This window comes from Bombus pascuorum, chromosome 12 (assembly GCF_905332965.1).
Source record: "Bombus pascuorum chromosome 12, iyBomPasc1.1, whole genome shotgun sequence".
Classification (NCBI taxonomy): Eukaryota; Metazoa; Arthropoda; class Insecta; order Hymenoptera; family Apidae; genus Bombus; species Bombus pascuorum.
Window position 1 is genome coordinate 4,840,996 of NC_083499.1, and position 23,342 is coordinate 4,864,337.

Below are 23,342 nucleotides of genomic sequence, written 5' to 3' on the forward strand. Positions count from 1 at the left end.
TTCATCCGACGTTTTATTTTCTAATCTTCTCTCCTTTTTCGCTCTTATCGTCTTGTGTATCTCTTCCTCAACCAACCTCGACTGCCTTTTTACGCAACAGGCGAAAGTCGTTGCTCTGCCTCGTTGAAACATCAACGACCGATCTTTCGTTTCCCTCTGCTCTTTTTTTTTTTTCTTTTCGATTCTCGATCGCTACGTCCAACCACCCAAGTACAACACGATCCTTCTTTCCAGTCGACCGATTAAACGGTCCTGAATATAATCGACGATGGTCGTTGAACGTTCGGATATCGTATAAGTCAACTCTACTATCTACAAGACACTTGTCATTCACTTTTCTTTGATCTGAAGTCGAAAATGGACATGCGCAGACGGAAAGGTGAACAAGTTTACATACTCGTGAAGAGAAACGTATGGAAGAATCCGATGCAGAAACATGACGTAATTTCGTGGTTGTCGCATGTGGTTCTTCGTTTATTGAAGATATTGTGGGCTAAAGAAGTTCAGCCACCGAAGTTCCACAACTCAGTTCAATTCCGATTGTTGCTACTTCTGCATCGACCGATTCTCGACGATCTTGTAATCAAGTGACGGGCTTAGTTTTGAGACTTAGTAGTTTAAGGCGAGTCTCGTTGAAAGGAGCGACTGTGGTCGTCGACGAAAGTCTTAACACGTTCGTTTCGAAACTCGACGAAGCGGTCAGTGAACAATAAATTTGAAACAGAGTTTCACAAAATGCCAATGTTACACGGAGATTGTTAGTTTCAGTAACAGTGAATCGTTGTTTAATGAAAATTCTCGACTCTGCTTGTCTCGCTTTAATCTTAAAAATACCTTTTTATATATAAAAAAAAGTAGCTTTTTATAAAAAGAAGGAAGAGATAAGCGTGCGTATACGATAACACGTGTTAAGATGCTTTATAAATTATCGTTTAATAATAGATGTTGTTCCTGTTCAACGATGTTCGCCTGTGAGAGTCATAGCTAGTTGAGTCTCGATTCTATTTTATATATAATTGTCTACATAGATCGATATAGCCGTATTATATATATATATATATATTATATTTACTATTCATCCCCTTGGTAATTATCTCATTATTATCATTATTATCGTTATTATCTATCAGCATCATTGTCATCATTATCATCGGTATTATTAGCAATTATCGTTGACCCCCTTTTTCTCCGATCATCATCGTAATATCGATCCCGTCATATCCATATGGTCATTATCTTTTCGCATAAAATTCTTTCTCACGATTGTTTACCACACTTCTCTTGTTACTACTGTTTCTTTTATTTTACAATTTACAATAATAACGCCGTCACGACCACACACGCATATTTACTGTTACTACCAGTAACTAATACTATTACTACTACTACTACTATTATTATTATTAAACAAAAAAGAAGATAGCAACTGCTATCATTATACTACTTTTTTTAAATACTCTATTGTCACACAGCTGTGCCGCTGCTACTACCTCTATATTTTATATTATCCACTATTTGATCTACTATATCACCTATTTAACCATTTGTTATTCTTTCATAAATTGTATCCACGAATAAGACGAACCGTAACGAACGAGACGAAAGATACTGTGACCGAAGGGAAATACGATAAGATGATTAAGAAAAGTAGGAAGAGAGAAAGAGAGAGAAAGAGAGAGAGAGAGAAAGAGAGGGAGAGAGAGAAATACGAAAGAAATAATCTGAGACGGAACAAAATAAATATGGCACCACTTTGTACCAGTTTTTTTAGGCGTCATGATCTCTTCTTTGCAGTTTTTTATTCTTTACAGTCCTCTCACATTTTATTCTGTAATGCGCTGCCTACCGCCGCTGCCTTCTACCACTTCTGCGACTGGCAACTTTCTAACGACCGCTGAACGACCGAGCGAGACATACTTTTTTAATTATTATAAAGATACCCACCTTTCTTCGCCGATCGAAATTTATCATCTGATGCTCGTGACTCTCACCGGGCCCGATGTGCATTTTATATTAATATAACATGGGAGGAATAAGGCCATTCACGATCCCTCGTGCACCAGAGAGCCTATCTGTTTCGTTTCCATTGAATATGTCGAATATTTTCCGGTTTACTGATTCGTCAACATTTTTCGTTATTCGAGAATATCGTAAGAGGACAAACAAGCGTCGAAAATGTTGTCGTGACAACGTCTCTCTGTGCATCGAGGGGTCATATGCCTGTGAAGATACGTACTAACAAAACTGAAGCTTAAATTATACGTACTCGAGGTGCAGGAAAAAGTAAGGAAGTCTAAATGAAAGTGATCGTGATTATTCTACACGGAATATTTCTACACAGATTACTTTCGTGATTCGAGGAACCTTTTCACGATCCTCCAGTCACGTTCAATGTGCGAAATATTACGCGGATCTTCCCTTCGTTTCAGAGGACCGATTCTTCGAACGCTGAATGAAGCAAACTTACAAACTCGCAAAGAAACGATGGAAGGTTACATCGTACTTTCGGTATCGATTTTGCTACTTTTCATGTCTCTACATACATACGTTATATATATACGTAACAATAAAAGTTGCGATTCAGCGGAAGATCAGCCCCTTGGTAGTTGTTCCCCCAGGAGGAAGCGTACGAAAGTTTCGTTATGATTTTCCTGTGGGAAGAACGAAACGAGAGGAAGTGTAGGAACCACGGCCAATGGAAAACAGCCACGAATCTCTCTTTTTTTCCTTGGTCAGCTCTGTATTGACTACAAGTGTAAGATCACGTGGCACTTCCTGGCTCTTTCGTCTGCACTTTAATCTTGTAAATATAATGTAAATATGCATACATGTGTGTATATATATCTATCTTGTACGGTGTACGGGGTGCTTGGTACACGTATTTTTTCTAATCAATGGTGGATGGCAGGTGCCGGCCATCTCGCTAGCTTACGAGGCACCGGAGTCGGACATTATGAAACGCCAGCCCCGCGATCCTTACAGAGACAATCTTGTCAACCGAAGGTGGGTCTCCCAACTACCCACCAGAAAAACCAATCTATTATCTAGCAAAAACCCATGCACTCACACCCAAAGCTGCAGACGCATATTAACATTCGAACACGAACACGTACTTACATACAACGTACAGAGAAACGTACAGAGATACATACATATTCATATACAGAGAGACATACACACAGGTACATGGTGCTCTGGATGGTCAAATCTTTGCTGCTGATTATTCTGAGAGACTTTGTCTATAGCTTTACCTCTTTATGTTATCTTCTTTTTTTTCTGTTTTGAGATTGAGAATTTCATAGTTTTTGATAGCTTCTGTATAGAGAAGAGCTTCCTAGATGATCTTAGAATTTTTATCGGAGATTAACCAAGTCAGCGGTGTTCGAGATAAATTATCGTGAATTTCGTAGAATTGTTCAAGTTCGAAGGATCGTATTATAGCTTTGAGAATTAAGGAAAATTCGAAAAGCATTCGAATGGATATTTTTTATTCGATACGATGGAAATGATATTGAGCAATGAATCTCGAATAACAAATCGACCAGTCAGTTTCGAAATCGTGTAAATTTCTTCCGTAGAGCCTTGAGATTTAAATCCAGAATTCGAAAAATTTAATCGATAGGATTCGTAAGGCTTTTATTAAATGTATAAAATCGTGTTCTCAAACATCTCTGACGAATTTTCGACAAAGCTTACGTCCTCATATTAACCAGCAAAAATTCTTTTTATTCGAAAAGAAAATTATTTATATAATGTGATATAACAAATTATATAAAATGGATACGAAGTATGAAGAAATTAGTACTTAAGGAGAGAATTAGAAATTTCTAATTAATATTTGGCCTATCTTACGCATCACACCGGACGCGTACGTATGTGTACACGCATACGTACGCAAATAACACACGAAACACATGATTGTTACACATCATTGACAGAGTGTCTACTGAAATGTCGGAGTCGTACGTTTTATTTCTGAACTACAGATCTCTCATTGTCTCGATGGTCACTCGCTTGATCTTTATTTTGTTACTGCACGCGACAATGATAAATTGTTCTTTTTATATCGTATTTTATTGTGTGCACTTTCGTCTGCACTCCGTTGAGAAGAAATGATAAGACATGGAAAATACTTGAGAATTTTCACACACGTAAACACAAAGTCGAAATCGCGACCAATTTCTTCTCCCAAATCAGAAATTCTTGAAACAAAACAAAAAAGATAAATATAGTATCGACTACAGTTCCATTACACCGAGTGAATGTGATAACAATTTTGTAAAATTAGTCTGGTCGAGAGATTTGTCAGAAAGATGAACGGAAAAAGATAAGATCGGTAAAAAAAAAAAGAAAAGAAAACGATAATAAAATAAGAAAAGAAGACAAAAGATCTGAAAGAGTCTCGGTTGACACTCTACAAAGCCTCGACGAAGGCTCAAAGTAACACAAAGTCTCTAGGAAAATTAGTTGATTAGTGATAGCACAAGCAAGTAACCTAATCTAGGAACAGTTACAGTGTTGGGAATGCCAAACGCTTTTGCCACACTTAGAGAAAAAGATTCGATCGAACGGCTCGAACGGAACTAACCGCCGATTCGTCTTGCGCCTAATTAAAAAAAAACTTGTGGTCCAGCTTTTATTTGTTTCTTTTACAAACAATTTACACGTATTTTCGTAGCCATTGCACTACGTATATGTGCGATGTATACTAAAGCTGAAACTTAGAAAGTATTGATAATTAAAAAAAAAAATAGATTAGTAGAGAAAAAGTGCGAAAAAAGTTAACAAGTTAACAAGAATGAGCAAAACTAAGCTGAGCTGCTTCGTGATTTATAGAAAAAGTAATACAATAACGATGATAGTGATAGAAACGTGCACGGCCTGAACAATGTTCAGAATAATCAACGAGTCGATTTTACGTTATTAAAAGGCTGATTACGATGAAGCGATAATACGAACGATAGTGGGTCACTAACAGCTTGTAATTTATTTTATAATCTTCGACGACGCGCCTTACTGCCCACTCTATTTTCTATCCTAATATTCTTGACCGATGAAATCTTTCGCCGCGTGCCTCACACGCGAGATCCGTTGATTTACAAACTATACGCCATGATTTTTCTTCGTTTTCTTTATTCGATCTGCAACGCCTGACCAAGCTAATTGACTGATGATAATGCGTGACACGCGGTCTGGTGCATGGGAATGATATTGTTATGGTTGTGGAGCTAATCGATGTCAACTGGTTGTTCATAAAATATAATAATAATAATCTTGATAGTAGTAAATTTTCCTGTGAAATTCGAATAGCGGTCAATTTTCCTGCTATTCTGTGTATTAAATTGTGGTGATCGAATTTGATACGATTAAGTATTTATTACGTTAACTATAACAACTTTATTACATAGAGGTTGTAAAATATATAGGTCGCTAATGAAACTTGTGCGTTTACACAAATTTAAAGGATTTTATCATATTAAATTTCGGTAATTAAATTCGAAGATGGTTGAAGCTCGTGGAACTTCTGAAAATTGTATAACTTCCAATCGATTCCTAAAAATACTAATCTATTAAAACAATAAATCAATCGACCGAAAGTTCCAATATTCTTACGGCCACGTATTTTGTAGCAAAGTATAAAAGGTTCAAGAAAACAACCAGGCACATAGTTAGCTCTATAATGAAATTAACACACACGGATGCTAATGAAAACTTGATGCTGCTTCGATACGTTTGCCGACCACGTCAAATCTCACGGCTTCACCGAGCTACCTTTTGCATGTGCACCAAAATCTGCATGTGGGAAGCTCGATTATTGTTTATCTTTTTGAGAAAATACACCGTGAGGCTTGATGATGAATAACCATGAAAAATGTGTGCGTCTTTGTGCCTTGTGCTTTGTGTGGCATGCATCAGTGTGAAGAACCGATCGTTACCGCCTGCGTTCCGAGTCGGTAAGTAATCCGCATTTCAAATCCTAGGTGACTACAGCTTCCGTATGAACACCACCTTAGGCTGTTAGAGGCGAACTTAGATGATTAGTGGCAGACACATACAGATGCTTCGTCTGACTTTCAAAGAGTTTCCAATAATATTTTCCTAGGAAAAGGAAGGTCTTTTATTCTTTAAAAATATACCTAGGATATAGAAAGTAGGGATAGCTTTGTTGATACCTTAGATAATCCCTTTGTGAATAGTTGATGCTTTTTTAAAATAACTTCAGAAGTCTTCTTCAATACGGACGTTTTTATTTTCATTCGAACATTTATACGAAATAATAGATTTTTATTTTGAAATAATCATCTTTACTCGATTCGTGTTTTATCTCTTTATAGACAAGGCCGTAGTTTCGATTTTCTTTATCTGAATTTCTATTTTTATTGGAAAGAGTATTGGATATTTCACTTAACAAACCATAAGGCAACGTAACAGAGGCATTGATAAGTATTCTAGAATTTTTTTAGATTCCTCGAATGCCTAGAACGGTAAAGAAATTAGAGCCGAGCATGAACTATGTAATTTGCTTTACGAAATATTAAAAATTGCTCGTCAATGGAAAGTTTTAAACTACAAGTTCTTTTTTATTTTTAATTGAAACCTTCTTTTTTTACTTCTTGCATATTGTATATATACTTTTCTTCGTTTCTGAAGAAATTGTTAGTTCACTGAAACAGAAATGAATTCCTTGAAAGTCAGAATCTTATTGCAAAACCCGTGACTCCGAGCTATCGACGACTATCTAAATGGAATTCTCTATGCACAGGCTTATTTCGATGGCGTATGGTCAGATTGGTATGATCCAGGCAGCCGCCGGCTTCTTCGTCTACTTCGTAATTATGGCTGAAAACGGATTCTTGCCGCTGCATCTTTTCGGCATTCGAAAACAATGGGACTCCAAGGCTATCAATGATCTTCGTGACAGCTATGGCCAGGAATGGGTAAATTCTAAGAAACTATCGAATAACAAATCTCCAGAATTGTTTCAAATCTCAGTCATAATTTATTTCTTCTGTCAAATATTTAAATATAAGTTTCAGAAATTAAAGTTAAGAATAATTTTCACTTATATTCTCATTATGTTTTCACAGACATACAGGGATCGTAAGACACTTGAATTCACCTGCCACACAGCATTCTTCGTTTCGATCGTTATCGTTCAGTGGGCCGATCTGATCGTTTGTAAGACGCGACGTAATTCCATCATCCACCAGGGAATGAGAAACTGGGCCCTGAACTTTGGTTTAATATTTGAGACCGCCCTCGCCGCGTTCCTAAGCTACACACCCGGCATGGACAAGGGTCTCCGCATGTTCCCTCTTAAGTAAGCCTTTAATTAACTTTATTACGTTTTTTAAATCATTTTTCTATATCCAAGGCACGTGTAAAAAAATGATTTTATACCATACACTCTCTGCAAGATTAGAAGAAATTCTGCAAACGATGGAACAAGTATCTAGTACTTCTTTTTTTCTGAGTACTTTAAATGAAATATAAGAGCTTAAGACACGTTTCTAATATAATAATAATTCAGTCTTTTAATTGCTTAGATATATGCTCTTTTTTTTATTCAAATTTCTAATTGTTAACGTCAGATACCTTAGGTCTTTATATTTTCATAATAATATGCTCATTGTAACAAAGCAATGTTTCTTAAGTATCTTGCATGTAATGTAAGAGCTTAAGGTGCGTTTCTAACATAACAATAATAACGTTAGCTTTTTAGATTCCTTAAATATTATTTCCCTTTTCATTCACGTTTCCAATCGTTCAAGGTATCTTGAATCACATTTCCATGTATATAACTACCTTTTACTTAGTTACATGTATAATTTACATATGCAGATACGTGACCTTATGCTCCTACAAATAAGACACAAACAAAAAGAACAGAATAGTTAATACGTTATCGTGTATTTCAGATTCGTCTGGTGGCTGCCCGCCCTTCCCTTCATGTTCGCCATCTTCATCTACGACGAGACGAGACGATTCTACCTCCGCCGGAATCCAGGAGGCTGGCTCGAGCAAGAAACTTACTATTAAACGCGAAGAAAAATTTAATCATACACGCAGAGCGCGCGCGCAAGAGTTACAAGAGCGAGAGATGCAGAGAGAATGATGAGAGAAAGAGAGTGTGAGATATGCATATTACCTACGCAGATATACACCGAGAAACTAATAACTAAAAAATGAGCAAAAAAAAATATACGAAACAAAACCAAAAAAACAAAAAAACATGAAACAACCAAACAATGGGGAAAAAAAAGATGAAAACGTTAAAAATCACTCACGTTAAATACACACACACACATATTTTACCCATGGGGCGTGCTATTCGGGTCTAACCGTACTGTCGCGTGATGATGATATTATTTTAGATGGGGACAATTCGCATCAGCCGAGCCGAATCGTCGAACGAACCATCGCCATAGTCATTACAATATAGAGTGTCTTGCTGTTGTTTTACTGAACAAACAATAAAAAGCGCTTCTCGCGTGGGAGTAGATAAGTGGCTTGCGAGCACTCTCGTTAGATGGTATGTGAAGTACAAAACAAGAACGAAATACGAAGTGAAAGAAAGAAAAGGAAGGAGAAAAAAGAAGAAGTTATATGAGTAAAGTAAAAAGAAGAAAACGTTCGTCGTTCTGGCTCTGCGAGTTGCTTGCACGCGCGTGCCGGTGTATCATTAAACAGAGAGTTCGTCGTTCGAGAAACATCGAAGGAATCGACGAAGAAACAATAAAGGGTTCTACGAGCAACGTCGTCGGGAAGACTTCGAACTTCCGGGTACACACACGTCTGATATGATTCACGAGGTTTATAGGGATTAGTGCTGCCATCTGATCATCGACGATAAAGAAGAAGTACATAAATAGTAGGGCCTAAGACACGAGAATAAGAAGAAAAAGAAGAAAAACGGCGTCGAATGGAGTCATCGAGGAGAAAAGAGACTGTATGAAAAGTACAAGCCCGGCAATGGACACCCGTGTATCTTTTTGGAAACGGAGGGATACTGAAAATGGCGACAAATCGTCGGATAACGCGCACGTCCGTATGAACGTCGACGGGTGTACGACATAAATGAATCTTTTAGAGAAAAAAAAAGCGGATAACTTAGCATCGATGGAGCATTCCGTTAGATGTCTTGTGATATCAGAGAAAAAAATATTCATATAGGCATCCCGTTAAGTAAAGGAGCAAAAGAACACTGCGTTAGATTGGCACGCCCTTGTTAAGAGTTAAAAAAAAAAGAATTAAAAAATGCAATACAGGTACAGCAAGAATATAGAAGTAATGGAAGCGCGTTTACAGTACTCATTATTATTCTTATTACAAGTAATGTCGTTCGGTTCGAGTCTTTAAAATCCGAGTAGCTGTCGAAGAAGCCAGAAGTCGCATCGTGTAGATATTCTAGTAGTTTGTGAGTCTCTGCATGAGAACTGCTACGCGAATGAAGAGAACGGGCCAGGATTGGACTGCTAAAGAAAGAAAGCTGAAAATGAGAATGCGAAAGGAAGAAAAGAGAAGAAAGAAGAAAGATATTAGACGCGTGGGGGCGAGCACGGGGAACGAAGACGGCAAACAGACAGTATAATAAGTAACTATCAACTGAATCACTACCAACGGAAGAGAATACATAAACTAGATAAACGAAGAAACAAAGAAGAAGACGGACATAGTAAGAATAGAGAAGATACACGTTATTTAAGTTGCGCGCGAGCAAATGGTAAAGCGGTGGTCACGGTTTTGGGAGCCACTGAACTGGACAACCTACGCGTACCACCGACGAAACTGGACAAATAAATTACAGAAATGTTATTGATTAAAAGAAAAGAAGAAAAGACGAGCTGAGTAGACATGCAAGAATTCAAAATAGTCGCGCTACTCTGGGAGCTATGTGGTTTCCATGGGTGAGGGCGCTATGATAGTCGAGGTAACAGGATATTAAAAAATGCTAGTAGAGGATGGTAATGATGTAGGAAAAGCACAGAGTGGAAACGAGAAAAAAATACAGACAGATGAAAAACAGTAAAAAAAAACATTCTTACTTAGGCGAAACTAAAAGTAAAGGAAAAAAAAAAAGGTATAAATTCATTCTCTTAGTTTCTTCATAGGTTTAAAAACGCCAGCGGGACAGCTCGCTATAAATCATATTGACCCCCGAACGCAGAACGCCCTGTACCACCAACCCGCGGTCTGTCGTGTGTATGTGTGTGTCAGTATCGAAACAACGCCCCTTCGAATTTTGTAGGAGCAACAACAAGCCACCACCAACAATACAAAAAGAAAAATCTAAAAAAAAATATGAACAAAACGAACGAAGGTGACTTAAAATGCCTGCCACGCGACTTTTCGGGCCGGGACGATCCGAGACGTGCGATCATATCAGGTTTTATTTCGAGCTTCTTCGATGTGAAAAAAACGCATACCAACAAAAATTCGTTTTCGTTTCTCTTTTTGCCTATATATCGATTTTGAATCCTTGTTGCTCGCTTTCGCGGCTTTTCGATGTGTACGCGCGCGCATGCGCTGGCAACGTCGGTGAAGAGGGCGCTTCGTTTCGAGCGGAGAACCGGGGCGAAGCGTAGGTAATGACAAACTCGTTTGTCGAATAAATTTCATCGTCGTTTGCCATAATTGCGACGATACCCCGAAATCAACGAACAGCCTCGATGTGTTTACCACGTTCTCTGGTTCCTCTGTTCCGCGCGAATCAAGGCGAACGGACCGTCGAGGATTCAGGTAGACGAAGGGTGACGCTCGCTCGGCGGCCCTGGCCCCAAAACTACCCTAAGTGTTCAATAATCGAGGTGTTCTCGAGGTGCCGTACACGCGTAACACGTTCTTCGCTTGCCAATCCCGCCGAATTTTACCATGTTCGCGAATATAAGAAAGAAATATATATTCCAAGGGCTACGACTATCCTCCAGCCCTTCCGATGAATTTTCTCTGTTGTGCGCGCGAGGGGCTGGTTGAATTATTCGGTCCCGTTCACAAACACGTAACCACCATGTTGAATTTTGAATAATCGAATTCAATTTAAAAAATTCGGTAGGACCGGCGAAGCTTTAACTGAATCGTTTTTTGAGACACGTGGATCGTCATTCAAATCCAACCGATAACTCTTTGAAAGAAACCGGGACAGGAAAGAAAAAAGTGAGAGGGAAAAACAGATAGAGGGCAGCAGTGTACCGTCGCGTTGCTCGTCGAACTCCGACTTTGATTACACACCGACAAAAAAGTACATACGAAATGATCACATTAAAAAAACGTCCCCAGTTCTCTTCTTCTTCGCGGAAGAGGAAGATGCTCGAAAATTGTCGAAATAAAAAACATGAATCAGTCGTTACAGTGCTAGAAGTTGAGAAGCAGAGAGATGTTCAATGTTATGCCAGTTAATTCCGTTTTTCATGGTGTTTCTTGGTTTCGCGTTGCGGGACAGTGTATACCGATAGCTCCGTGTGTGTGTTATCTAGAAAGATCGATCATTCCTGTCACAACGAAATCGAACCAAACAAAAAGAAAAGAAAAGAAAAACAAAAAATGGGAAACAGATTGCCTTCAGCGGATCCCCGTGTTTTGAGATAGGACGCGAACGAAAAGAAGAAAGATAGAATCGGAAAGAAGAGAGATCGAGGAGTGATAGCGAGGTATAAGCATGGCGGTAGGGGGGATGATGCATTGGCCCATTCATTTCAGTAAAATCGCTCCCGACATGGGTACCGGAGCTGGATCGGAGGATCCGTGGTTTGTCGACAGGGTGTTCCGTGCCCGGGGGGCGTAGGAGCCCAAAAAAAATGCTTTGCCGTCGTGCGCCTCTTTACTTTAGGCAAATAATTTAAACATTAATAATATAATAATAATAATTATAATATAATACATGTTACAATAAGATATTATTAGATGTAATTATTATATATGGTTTAGTCTAGATCGTGTTGTTGAAGAAAAAAAACAAAGTACGTATAAGCGAACAAAAAAAAAAGAGAACAAAGATAAAGATATGAAAAGTATAACGACGACGATGACGAGAGTAAGGGAGAGAGAGAGCGCGCGAGAGAGAGAAAAAATAGAAAATCAAGGAAAAGTGGCGATGAGAGGAAAAAATATTCGGTCTAAGACCATAATATCTTGCGGCGGACTGAGCGGGACACAAACGAGAGAATCCGCTTTTGCTTCGTTCTGTGCGCGTGGTACATCGATCTTTTATTTCTTTCTCTTTTATATATATATATTCTTTTTCTCTTTTTTTTTTCTTGAAACGCGTCATATTTAGAGATACATACATCTTCAGTGATCCTTTTACGTACGAAACCGTGTTTTTCTTTTCTTCTTTGTTTTCTTTTCGCTACGTTTCCGGTTACGCGGATGGATTTGCGGCTATATTGTATTCCCTCGTTTCGGCGACGCCATCGTTTTCTTCTCACTTGTATTACACCCGCGGATTCATAGGAAAAGACAATCCTCGGTAAACGAGTCGCAAATCTTTTCGTGTTCTGCAAACGGGTAACCTCGCCAAAAACAACGCAATCGTCGCAAAACTGGTTTTTCGGGTGAATCGGCGTACAAGAGCGGGAGAAAAAGAGAAATGTGTGAATGTGGGCGAGAGATCGTGTGTTTTAATATAACGGATTCTTCGCTTTTCTGTTGCCGCGATCGAACACAATAATAATTGGCAGTAAAATATTCAAGTTCAAAAAATAAAATCAAAAATCTGGGAATTGAGGAGGAGATAAAAAAGAAAACAAATGCTTAAAATAATAAAGAACAGTGTCACGAGAATTCTGTGAAACGTCGCCCCTGCACAGCCCGCCACATCACAACAGAATCATTGAATGATTAAAATATAAACAAAAAAAAAAAAAATAAATGATGTTTTATTAATATTGTACATATTTTAAATAACTGCAGACGGACAAACGGATCGCGCATGAACGGTGACCCACGAGAAGGTGGTCTGTTTAAATGGTCCGCCTTTTCCATACGGGTTTCATACTCTTTTTCTGTTTTTCGTTTTAGCGCCGCATATATGATACACACTCCACACACATACACACCACACACGCTGAGAGACATGTGCGAACATAGAGAGAGATATACACACGTACACGCTCAGAGATAAATGAAAAGAAAATGTACACCGCTCTACCAAACAATCTCTTCTGATTGACGATTCCTTTCATATTGATTATTCTGTAAGTTCTGTTTTCACACGTGAATTACATTAAGGAAGAAACGAGAGACATTGTCCAACCCAAGTGTCATTACTTTTGATGTTAAATAAAAAATACATAATTAATAAAGCACTCTTTATCCTACCTTCCTGACTGGTACTTTCAGCACACAGGCGTAAACATTTGTTACAGGATAAGCACGACTAAATGAATGGAAGAGAGCTTACTTTAACTATCATAGTATTTATTACACTTATATACATCTGTAATTATTCCAGCTATGTTTAATTTGTATAAATTTTAATTTCACATATACCTTGTTCTTTTATTCAGAGTCTGCTGACGCTAACTGTTTTCTGTTCCTTTGTTGATTTTTCTTGCGCAATCGTTGAATATGTTTCTTTAGTTTGCCTGAAGTTTTCAGTTCCTCATATTGAGAAATTAAGTTCAAAATTCGTTTTTCAGCTGTAAGGAAAGAATAATAGAGTTACTATAAAGTACATATTATAGAGCTACAGTTATTAATATCTTGTATATCTACTCACACTTCGTTTTGAATAATGGTTTTTCACCACGTCTCATGGCTTCTACAATCTCTTTCTTTTCTTCACACTGTTTTTGTTCTTCCAAATTTCTTCTTTTGTCTTCACGTAATTGATTTTCCAATCTCTGTATAAGGTATTTGATCTTCTTTGTCTTTTTTGGGTCTTTACTCTCAGTCAATTCCTTTTTTAATTCTTTGATATCATCCTCTTTTATTTTATTAATGAAGCTATAATCTCTTTTAAATCTCTTCTGATCATATGTGCCACATAGACTATCAAATCGAGGATCTCTTGGAATGTACTTCTTTACCTGTACCACTTCTCTGAATCGCGAAATAGGCTTCTTTGAAGACATTTCACGCGGTCTATTCTTATTTTCTCGTTTAAATTTAGTTTTCGTGTTAACCTTCCGTGGACCAAACAATGCTTCCTTATATATTTTACAACCTAATTTCTCTTTTAGTTTTTGCAGATCTTCGAAACTCATCTGTGAGAGTTCTTTCCTAATTTCACTCTAATCAGTAAAAATTTATTCAATTATTAAAATTTCTATGGTTCTAAAGTAGTTCTAACTTTTCCACAATATAAACATAACCTATTCCATTTACAATAAATTAACCTACATTATGTTCGTTACGAAAATAGGAAAGAAATATCATATATGAATATTTACCTGATCTTCATCTTCATTAGGAAGAGTATCTTCCTTGTCGCTCATGTTAAATAACGAAAAATATTGAACAAAAAACAATCCTTTTGTTTGATTCACAATATATTTAGGAAAGCGACATTTTATTTCGTAGGTATGGTTTCATATTATGACGGTAGATGATGCTACATTATCATCCCAGTCTGTGCTGACCTCTAATCTGAAATTATCAATTGCAAAATTGTTTAAAAAAGATAAAATTACTTAAATTTCTTTTTTACGAAACATAGATTGCGTAGTTCAGTAACCTAAGATAATATATACTACAAAAGATTTGAATATGACATTCTGTGAGAATGTTTTGAATCCACATATTTCTAACAATTTGCGAAAAACAATTATATTGAGATTTTTCAATCATGTAAAATGTGTAATTAAAAGAATAGTAACACGAGATACTTTTAGATGAAAAATCATATTCTAAAATATACATTGTACTCAGAAGATATGTAAATTCATATACGTAATCTTTTATATTCGATGGTAACTTTCTACAGATTTTCTAGTGATTGCGCAACATTATGAAATCCCTAATTTTACGTAACGCGTTATATCAATGTCGAGACTTATTGCTATACATATATCACGATAGGACCCGCTTGAACTGCGTAAAAGGATATATAATTGTGCTGCGTAAAATCTGTAAACCTGTACAGTGGCTCCCTCTGCCTAATTGTTATCGAGCTTTCAAGGTTATCTGAGTTTTAAATCTAATAAACATCATTACTTCCTAATTGTATTGGTGTTTTGCTACAAATGCAGAAAGCTGCTTTGTAGTTCACTATCACGATTCTATTACCGATACAACTCCATCCACAAAACATAGATACTTCAAATCGAAATACATAGTTTCCATTACATAAAGAATAAAATATTTAAGATTCTCACTATAAGAGAATAAATTATTGCAAATAATACATTTTCGGAAAATATTAATTTTCTACTTTAAGGTAAAACTTTGTAAAAATAACCTTTGGCGTGGTCCACAAAGACTTATTAATATTTATAAAAATTAAATATTGACATATCCTACACTGTATGTAGTTCTTTCATATTTCATAAATTTCTAATGACGAAAATCACAATTTCTGAATTACATTCTCGGACGTAAACTTCACATTCCTTACGAGGGGGCAGCACTATCAAAAGTATCTAAAATGGCGGGTGTGCTGTTCGAGGATATTTTCAACGTAAAAGACATCGATCCAGAAGGGAAAAAATTCGACAGGGGTAAGTCTGAAACACATTTTAAGCTCTTATCTATTTATGACCACTGTTGGGAAGAAATACGTTCCGTTGTTGCTGAATTTTTAAGCGTTAGAAAAACAACGTTCCGTCGATGCTCGTTCTTTACAGACGTTGCCGGGAAGCACATGGCGTGACAGTATGATTTAAATAGTAATTTCTGTAGACGAATATGTAAAGAATCTAATGTGTCTAATTGACACAAGTTCAAAGTGTATATCTCAATATTTATTCATCCATGTATATACTGTATAATTGTTTGGGATAGCCTAAATTATGTTAGTCACTCGTCGACAATTTTGTCTTCTGCAGTGGCGGGTTATTTAAAATGTTATATTGAAAAAAGATTTTTACGAAATCATATTAATAAATCATATCGGTTTAATATTAGAATACATATGTATTTACGTATCCAAAAAATAATAATTGATATGTAATATTATCTAATAACAGTTTTAATAGTATCAAAAATTTATTATTGTTCATCTAACTTTTTCCACGTCTATAGATATCTTGGTATATTTCAATGTAATAGTTTAGGGATATTAATTCTACAAATCTGTACAGTGATTTACTTTGTATAAAGAGAGCCTAAGGGTCCAGTATGTTTGACATTAATTTGAAAGGCAGCTCTTTGTGACAAAGCAGTTTTACTATTCTTATCACCTTGAACTCTGATTCGAGATTCGCCACTGATATTTCTTTCCCCCTGTACAAATCCATCGTCGAGACAATTTGGAGTATAAAAATTGTCTCGATGACACAAGGTATTCCATTAAAACCGTTCGTAATCGAGGAACGCTATTGCGTGTTGCTTGTTATTCCATTTATCGCTACCTCCTATCGACCTTCTATTTTACATTGTGTACAGAAAACTTTAATGTTCACTTTTATGCTTGTTTCAACTATTTCCATTGTACTATAGTATCGGGGGGAAAACCCTAATGTACCCCAGGTAATAAGTGCAATATAAGTGCGGACGGATGAGCCATATACCCGTGGTCGCTTACGAAACGGGGGTAATTAAGAAAGGTGTGCTTGACCATGGGTCATCCACATCTGTGTGCATGCCAAAATGTAATATAAAAGGTAGCCGTGAAGAGTTGCGAGTAGAATTGCGAAAAGAGTTGCGAGAGAGTTGCGTTGCGGCAGAATAATGTAGACAGCAATGTAGAGAGTAGTGTAGAGAATGCAGAGCCAAGAAGTAGTGTAAGATGAGTTGTAAGTTGTTAGTTAAGTTGTATAAGCTGTAGCACATCACTGTATTTAGTTCATTAATCAATTAATCAATTAATCAAAGTATTTAGTTAATCAATTGTTGCTTCCTGTTTTATAAGAAATAATTTAGAGAGAGAGAGAAAGATCAAACAGCAGAAAGAAAGTGTAAGATAAGATATTTTTTCTATTCTCTATAGTATGAATGTTAAATTTTTTAGAACCTGTTCTAAAATGATTGTGCTCCAGAACAGGACAAGGGACGATTTGAAATTTTAAACTCACGTGCTCTCTCAAGTTTTATGAGACTAAATTTATTACTATAGGAAGTTTGTGCAGGAAAGGTTATTTAGAAATACTAAAGAATGCGTACCAAATATAAGCTTGAGAAGGAATGCAATAACATTCGTAGTAAAATGAATTCATATTCGTATTTAAATTATATATGATATACGTATTCAAATTAACAGAATAGACAAGAAGTAATATTTAGAAATTTCATATAGTGATCCTGAAAATTTAGAGACATTTCATTATCTTAAGTCATTCTATATTACTATGTATTAAATGTAATAATCTTTTACAATTCGCCAACAATCTTCTGACAGCTAAGCATTTTTCAACAAGAAGTTGCATATAAAATACATTATCGAACAAATTAAATGTTTCCTAGATGCCAAAGTAATTCGCAGAAACATTACGTCACCTTATACTTTGATGTCTAAATTCTACATAGCGACCTTGAAAATTCAGAAGAGCACCCTTTTCTCAAAAAGTTCCCTATATTATACATATATATTATCTTTCATTATTCATTCACAAACTCTGGGAAACTTCATCTAATAATACATTTCCTAACCAAAGGTCACAAATAAATTGAACATATCGCAGACGACGAGCTTCGCAGAAAAAGCGCGGCTTGTATCGCGCGCCACCCTATATTTTCACCTACATTACCGCTGGGAAAGGGTTCCTCTGGAACAGCGGCGTTCGAACACGCGGATGGGTGTTAGTGGGGCTACCTAGGCGTGCGAGCGAGAGAAAAGATGGGATTTCGGTTAGCGGGGAAGAGAAAGGAGTCGAAGGGTGGGGAAAAAGAGCGACGGGACGCTGGGAGCGGTATCGAAGCCAGCTCGCATGATGGAGTAGGAGGAGGCTGGCTCCTGCACGGTAAAAGCAGCTTCTCTCCCTTTCCTTCTCTTGACAGTACATACTACGTATTCAGTTGCTCCAGAAAACATTCCTCGCGAAAAATGCGACTAATCGGTGCGCTCCACGTGGCTGTAAATCCAGCCTGTCCGGTAGGAAACTTTTGCCGCGATGGAACCACTTCGTTCTCGTTTCCACGGGGGTTCCATCGCTATAATTCACATCATCCGTCGCAATCCAGATATCTTAACCCGTATATCTTCATTCAAGGTATTCAATATCGATGCACGTACGAAATAGAAAGCGACTAGCAGGGGAGGCTTGTAAAACGGCCAACGTTAATATCGTTCCATCGTTCCGATGCGCCTCGCACCCGCGCATCTTCTATATGCGCTACGAGCCTTTTCGAAAAACATACGGATATGGTTGACTGGGACTGGGAACACGGTGGATCACGCGATGCTATCGATATTGAAATATCCCATCAAATGCCAATTATATATTCTATATCTTTACTTCAAATTCTGTAAATGCCCTCGGTATAAATGTCGTATACCATATTCATTCTTATCCATCTTGTACTATATAGTATTCACGGTCATCATTTACCACAGATATCTACATATAACGATTCCTCTCGACTTTCACCAGAAATGTGGATAGACGTTTATATAGGTATATAGAATGAAAAGGGCGGTGGGACGCGATCTGCCGGCAGCTCGTTGCTTGGTGGTAGTTCGATGGGTGGGACGGGAGGGTCATGATGGGTTTGCCAGGGGGTCGAGGGGTGGAAGACGAGGGGGCTTGGTAGTCTGTGCTGCGGCCGGTCGATGCAGCAACGATGCCCGCAGCCGCAGCAGCAGCAGCAGCAGCAGCTAGCACCGAGCAACATCGCATTCGCGTAATACGACGCGATTCTGGCTGCCGTGGGGAGGTGAAATGGAAGGGAAGGGCGAGCAGCCGGGACGCGTTAGACCGGCCTGGTGGGGGTTGACACGGTCAAGGTCAGACTCTGTTCCAAGGTCACGGGGAGATGTCATCTCAGGAGGGAGCCGCGTGGTCTTCTTTCTCCCTCGCTCTTTCTCTTCCTCACTCGCTCCGATTGCATCTTCACCTTCGTCCTTTCTCCTTCTAACACGTTTCAACGATAACACGATTTCCCTCCGCGCTTTTCCGTTGTCGCTACCGTTTCCCTGTGACAATTACGCTGTAACTGAAATTTCTTTTACAATCCTTCTTGTATTCTTCGTTGTTCGCTCATGTGCCTCTTCTGGTCCATTTTTTACATCGTATCGTGACTGTTTCCTGTTCGCGAGGTGGCTCGAACCAAATGCGAGGGTGGCTCCAATATATTCCATATATTGACTTTTTCCATTGTCTGTGACAGACTTTATTGACAAAGTGAGAGTTGGTTGAAAGTTCGAAAGTGTACTGGAGAAATGTGGCAATGATCAAATTTATAGGTTTCCTTTTTATATTACTGTTACTATTTTCATTTGATAGCGGAGACATTATGGCACGACTAGAGGAAGTATTGACGTGTAATTTCATTTATGGAAGCATTTATATAATTAGGTCCAAGTATGTGAAATTTCATACTAGTTATATTTACTTTCATATGACTACAGAAATGTGATACTATGAAAATCAAATAAAGAATTTGATGAAAAGCGCTTTATTGGAAAATATATTGCAATATCTTTTTTAATTATTCTAAATACAAATTACATGTTTACCTGTAGTGTTATAAATTGTGTTGAAGAAATATGGCAACCAGTAGGTATTCAAGCTTCGATTTTACATAATTGTTACTATATATATATCTTCTTATTGTCTTATTATTACTTTATATTTTAATACAGCTAACAAGTATAAATTACTTGTCTATGGCTAGTATGATGGTAAATAATGATTCGAGTAACGCTTAAAGTGATTAATTTATGGTTTGAAGCCGAGGTAGATATAGGATGGTTTTTAAACGAAACGGTAGAACCTTCTACCGTCGAAATCGATTTTATTCGACGGTCCTGGCGTTAGCCGTAGAGTTGGAGGTCGCGTTAAGTCCCATTCCCACGATTCGAGCACTGTTAATTAAATAACGCTGATCAATCCGTGTCTGAACGACCGGTCAATCAGTGTTTTATTTGCGAAGCATGTAAATCCATTTTCAGTTTGTTTGGCCGACGTTCCAATTTTGTTACGGATTTTCGTCAAACGCCAAATATCCGAACGTTATGCTTCGTTTACGTCGCTGTAAACGCTGTTACAGAACACGCCCGCGACATTCCAACTCGATCGATCCTACCTTTACAACGATACTCTGCTTACAACGTACAACGATTCAACGTTTAAAGGAAACCATATAAATTGTAGAATTAGTAACAGTTAGAGATCAATACCTACTAAAAGCTTTGTAATTGAAGATTAAATTTGAAATTAATACAATTTCTAACATAGAACGATTCTGAAATAAAGAAAAGTGTAAAATGTCTAAAAATTACCACGAGTTTCGAAGCGATACTAAAGATTTTGTGAACTTTCAGTTAGTGAAAAGAGGAATATTCTAGAATAAAGGAAAACAGATATTTCATAACTGTCGAGCAAAATTGGAAATAAAATATTTGACATTTTTCAGTTTGTAATATAGTAGAACGATCCTAAAATAAAGTAAAATTTTTAAGCGATCACAACATTTTTTCATTTTATCTTATCACGGAGAATGATTCTTGAATAAAAGAAGAGATAGATTTGAAAATTATCTGAATGCTACCAACTGAAAATAAGATTCCAAAATTGGTAGAAATCCTTACGATACCGAAAGTTTCTCGTGTTTTAGATGATCTCAAAAGTAGGTTAGTAGAAATTTCAAAAACCCAAGAAATCTTCAAAATCTTATCTAAAATAAAATCTCTCGTCGTTCTTGGATTTTAAATCATCTAGATGGAATGGAATTTTAAGTTTTATGAACTGTATATAATATTTTGTAATATTCCGGAATTTAATATATTAGATTTTAAGATATTTAGTATCGTTAATATGTATTTTAAATTTCATCGATATAAAATCTTTTTAATCAAGTGTCAGGTTGCAAGAGTTCAAATAAAAGGGTAGGGCGCTAGAATGTATGCATCTAACCTTTATAAGTCTTGTGTCTTCTACGGTCTATTTATTCTGCATAACTCCATCGATCCAAATGTCCATTCATTTGATTCGCTCGACACATCCTCAGTACGATTTACTGGATCAAAGTGAATACCAAAACGGCAGCGCACACTTTGTCCAACTTGTTGCAATCGTACAAATGGACCTTAACACGGTCCACTCTAACGTCGTTGCATTCTAAACAGGAAATGTGTTAGGAACAATTTGGTTTCTCAAGTTCCACTAGAATGTTAGACCAGAGATATGCTCTTACGTTTCTTCATTTTTCGTAGAGAAGATAATTAACCCTAAAATACTTGACCTATACACAGTGCAAAATATAGGTAGTTAAACAACATAACTTTATTTAAACTTCTTTCACTGATGGATTGATTTTTTTGAACCGTGGAAACGCAACTTCTTTTTGTCAATCATGGATCTCTGATACTTTAAAATTCAAGACCAGTTTCACAGGGTACAGCTACATTTATCATTTAGATAATTAATATAAGTTCTTCAGGCACGCTGTTGCGTGTATGCAACACCGAGTGAGGAAAAATTAACATAACAATCACTTTAAAGAAGTTCAAACCTGTTATACATTAAGCTGCTCACAAAGAAATACCATCTCCTACAAATAAGTAAAAGAAAACAAATAAGGAATGTTACAGTCCGCACTAGTATTCCAAATATTAATAATCCAAAGTAAAGTGAGATTCTATAACGAAACAAACATTATTATAGAAACTGTATAATTCCTTCGATATACGCGTATTCGTAGTAAAATCTCGCCAGAGACTAATTCTTAATCAATACGTACTTCCGACCCAGAAGAACTAACAAACTCTTCTTCTTCTTCTTCTTCCTGAACGAGGCCAATTTCTCACCAAGATTTATTTTACATTTGCAACAGACTTTCGTATCATCGTATTCGCAAGTGTTTTAGACCATCGACTGTTTGGTGAAACGAAACACGTACGTAAAGTCGAATTTACGCTGTTTCACTTTGCAGGAATACGAAACAAGGAGTCATCCGCCATCTTTCTGTAAAGTGAAACAGGGTAAATTCGACTTAAGAATCTGACACGAGTGGCCGTCTTTAGAATTGCACCGTCAATCTACCAGTCAGCAGACGAACGGCCTTTTGACGATCAATCATATCGCTCTGAATACCTTCGAGGTCGGTCGAGCAAGATCAGATAGCCATTAACTTGCCACCACCATTGTACTAACGTCGTTGAAAGACGTATGTACCTCGATTTTATTAAAAGTAACTGGATATCTGTAACATCGAATTAATAATTTAGGAAAAATATCACTTTCGTAGTTGCGGAAGTAGCGAAAGGTATTTCACCAGGGAGCCCGCTGGTGAAACAAAAGGCATCAAGGGAGGAAATGATATATCATTAATTCGCTGCATTAAACCGGTCTCTTGTTTCTGACGGCCGTTTTGCCAACATGATATTCCAATAGGATGTACATATCTCTCTCTTGCACCCGCTTTGTCTTCCGTGACACGCGATATCGACTTCATTTCCATTTTCACGTACATATAAAATTAATCACGCGGAATGGCCGTTTACCAGCGAATTTTATCGCTAGATACCTTCGTCGGATTTCACGCACGCACCGTTTGTTCGTTTGGCGAAGGTCTGCTAGAGTTCATGTAGTCTTGAAACATTCGAAATTTTGCAAATTTTCAGTTTTTCATTTCTCAGATTTTTTAATTACCAATTTTTCGAAATTTTGAGCTCGGAAGGTTTTCAATTCTCGAATCGTGAAATTTTTCGCGGCTCCAACTTTTCGAAAATTTTCGGATTTCTGAATTTTCAACATTTTGACTTGTCGGATTCTCAGACGTTGGATCTCCAATTCCTCAGAATTTCTACTTTTCAAACTGTCGAACCTCCGAATTGTCGAAACGTTCGTGAATTTCTCATCCTTATGAATTTTGTAATATTTTAATTCCCAAATGTGTCAATTTTCCAGCTGCCAAATATCTACTGACCTCTAAAATCCCCAATTCTTCAGAATTTCTACTTTTCAAACTGTCGAACCTCCGAATTGTCGAAACGTTCGTGAATTTCTCATCCTTATGAATTTTGTAATATCTTAATTCCCAAATGTGTCAATTTTCCAGCTGCCAAATATCTACTGACCTCTAAA

The 23,342-nt window shown here is 37.2% G+C and overlaps 3 protein-coding genes across 10 annotated transcripts in view; 2 read left to right on the forward strand and 1 right to left on the reverse strand.

Moving 5' to 3' along the window:
- LOC132912505 (sodium/potassium-transporting ATPase subunit alpha) overlaps positions 1-13,301 on the forward strand; it is a 166,564-nt gene extending 153,263 nt beyond the window's left edge. For 7 of the 8 annotated variants that reach the window (XM_060969980.1, XM_060969978.1, XM_060969984.1 and 4 more), the window contains 3 exons: positions 6,764-6,938; positions 7,089-7,321; positions 7,920-13,301. In XM_060969980.1, coding sequence (XP_060825963.1) covers positions 6,764-6,938; positions 7,089-7,321; positions 7,920-8,040 — 529 coding nt within the window. In that variant the 3' untranslated portion in view covers positions 8,041-13,301. Of the gene's footprint in view, positions 1-2,908; positions 3,004-6,763; positions 6,939-7,088; positions 7,322-7,919 lie in introns of all 8 variants that reach the window. The other variant, XM_060969979.1, reaches the window with a different exon arrangement.
- LOC132912526 (ribosomal RNA processing protein 36 homolog) lies at positions 12,270-14,550 on the reverse strand. Its single transcript, XM_060970015.1, has 3 exons — positions 14,391-14,550; positions 13,718-14,231; positions 12,270-13,637 (listed from the first exon to the last, which is right to left on the reverse strand). The coding sequence occupies exons 1-3, from the start codon at positions 14,433-14,435 to the stop codon at positions 13,498-13,500; spliced, it is 699 nt and encodes a 232-aa protein (XP_060825998.1). The 5' UTR covers positions 14,436-14,550; the 3' UTR covers positions 12,270-13,497.
- Positions 14,551-15,498: 948 nt separating this feature from the next.
- Positions 15,499-23,342, forward strand: part of LOC132912529 (DNA-directed RNA polymerases I, II, and III subunit RPABC3) — a 72,454-nt gene continuing 64,610 nt past the window's right edge. The window contains exon 1 of the mRNA XM_060970020.1: positions 15,499-15,656. Within this exon, the coding sequence (XP_060826003.1) occupies positions 15,584-15,656 (73 nt within the window). The 5' untranslated portion in view covers positions 15,499-15,583. The remainder of the gene's footprint in view (positions 15,657-23,342) is intronic.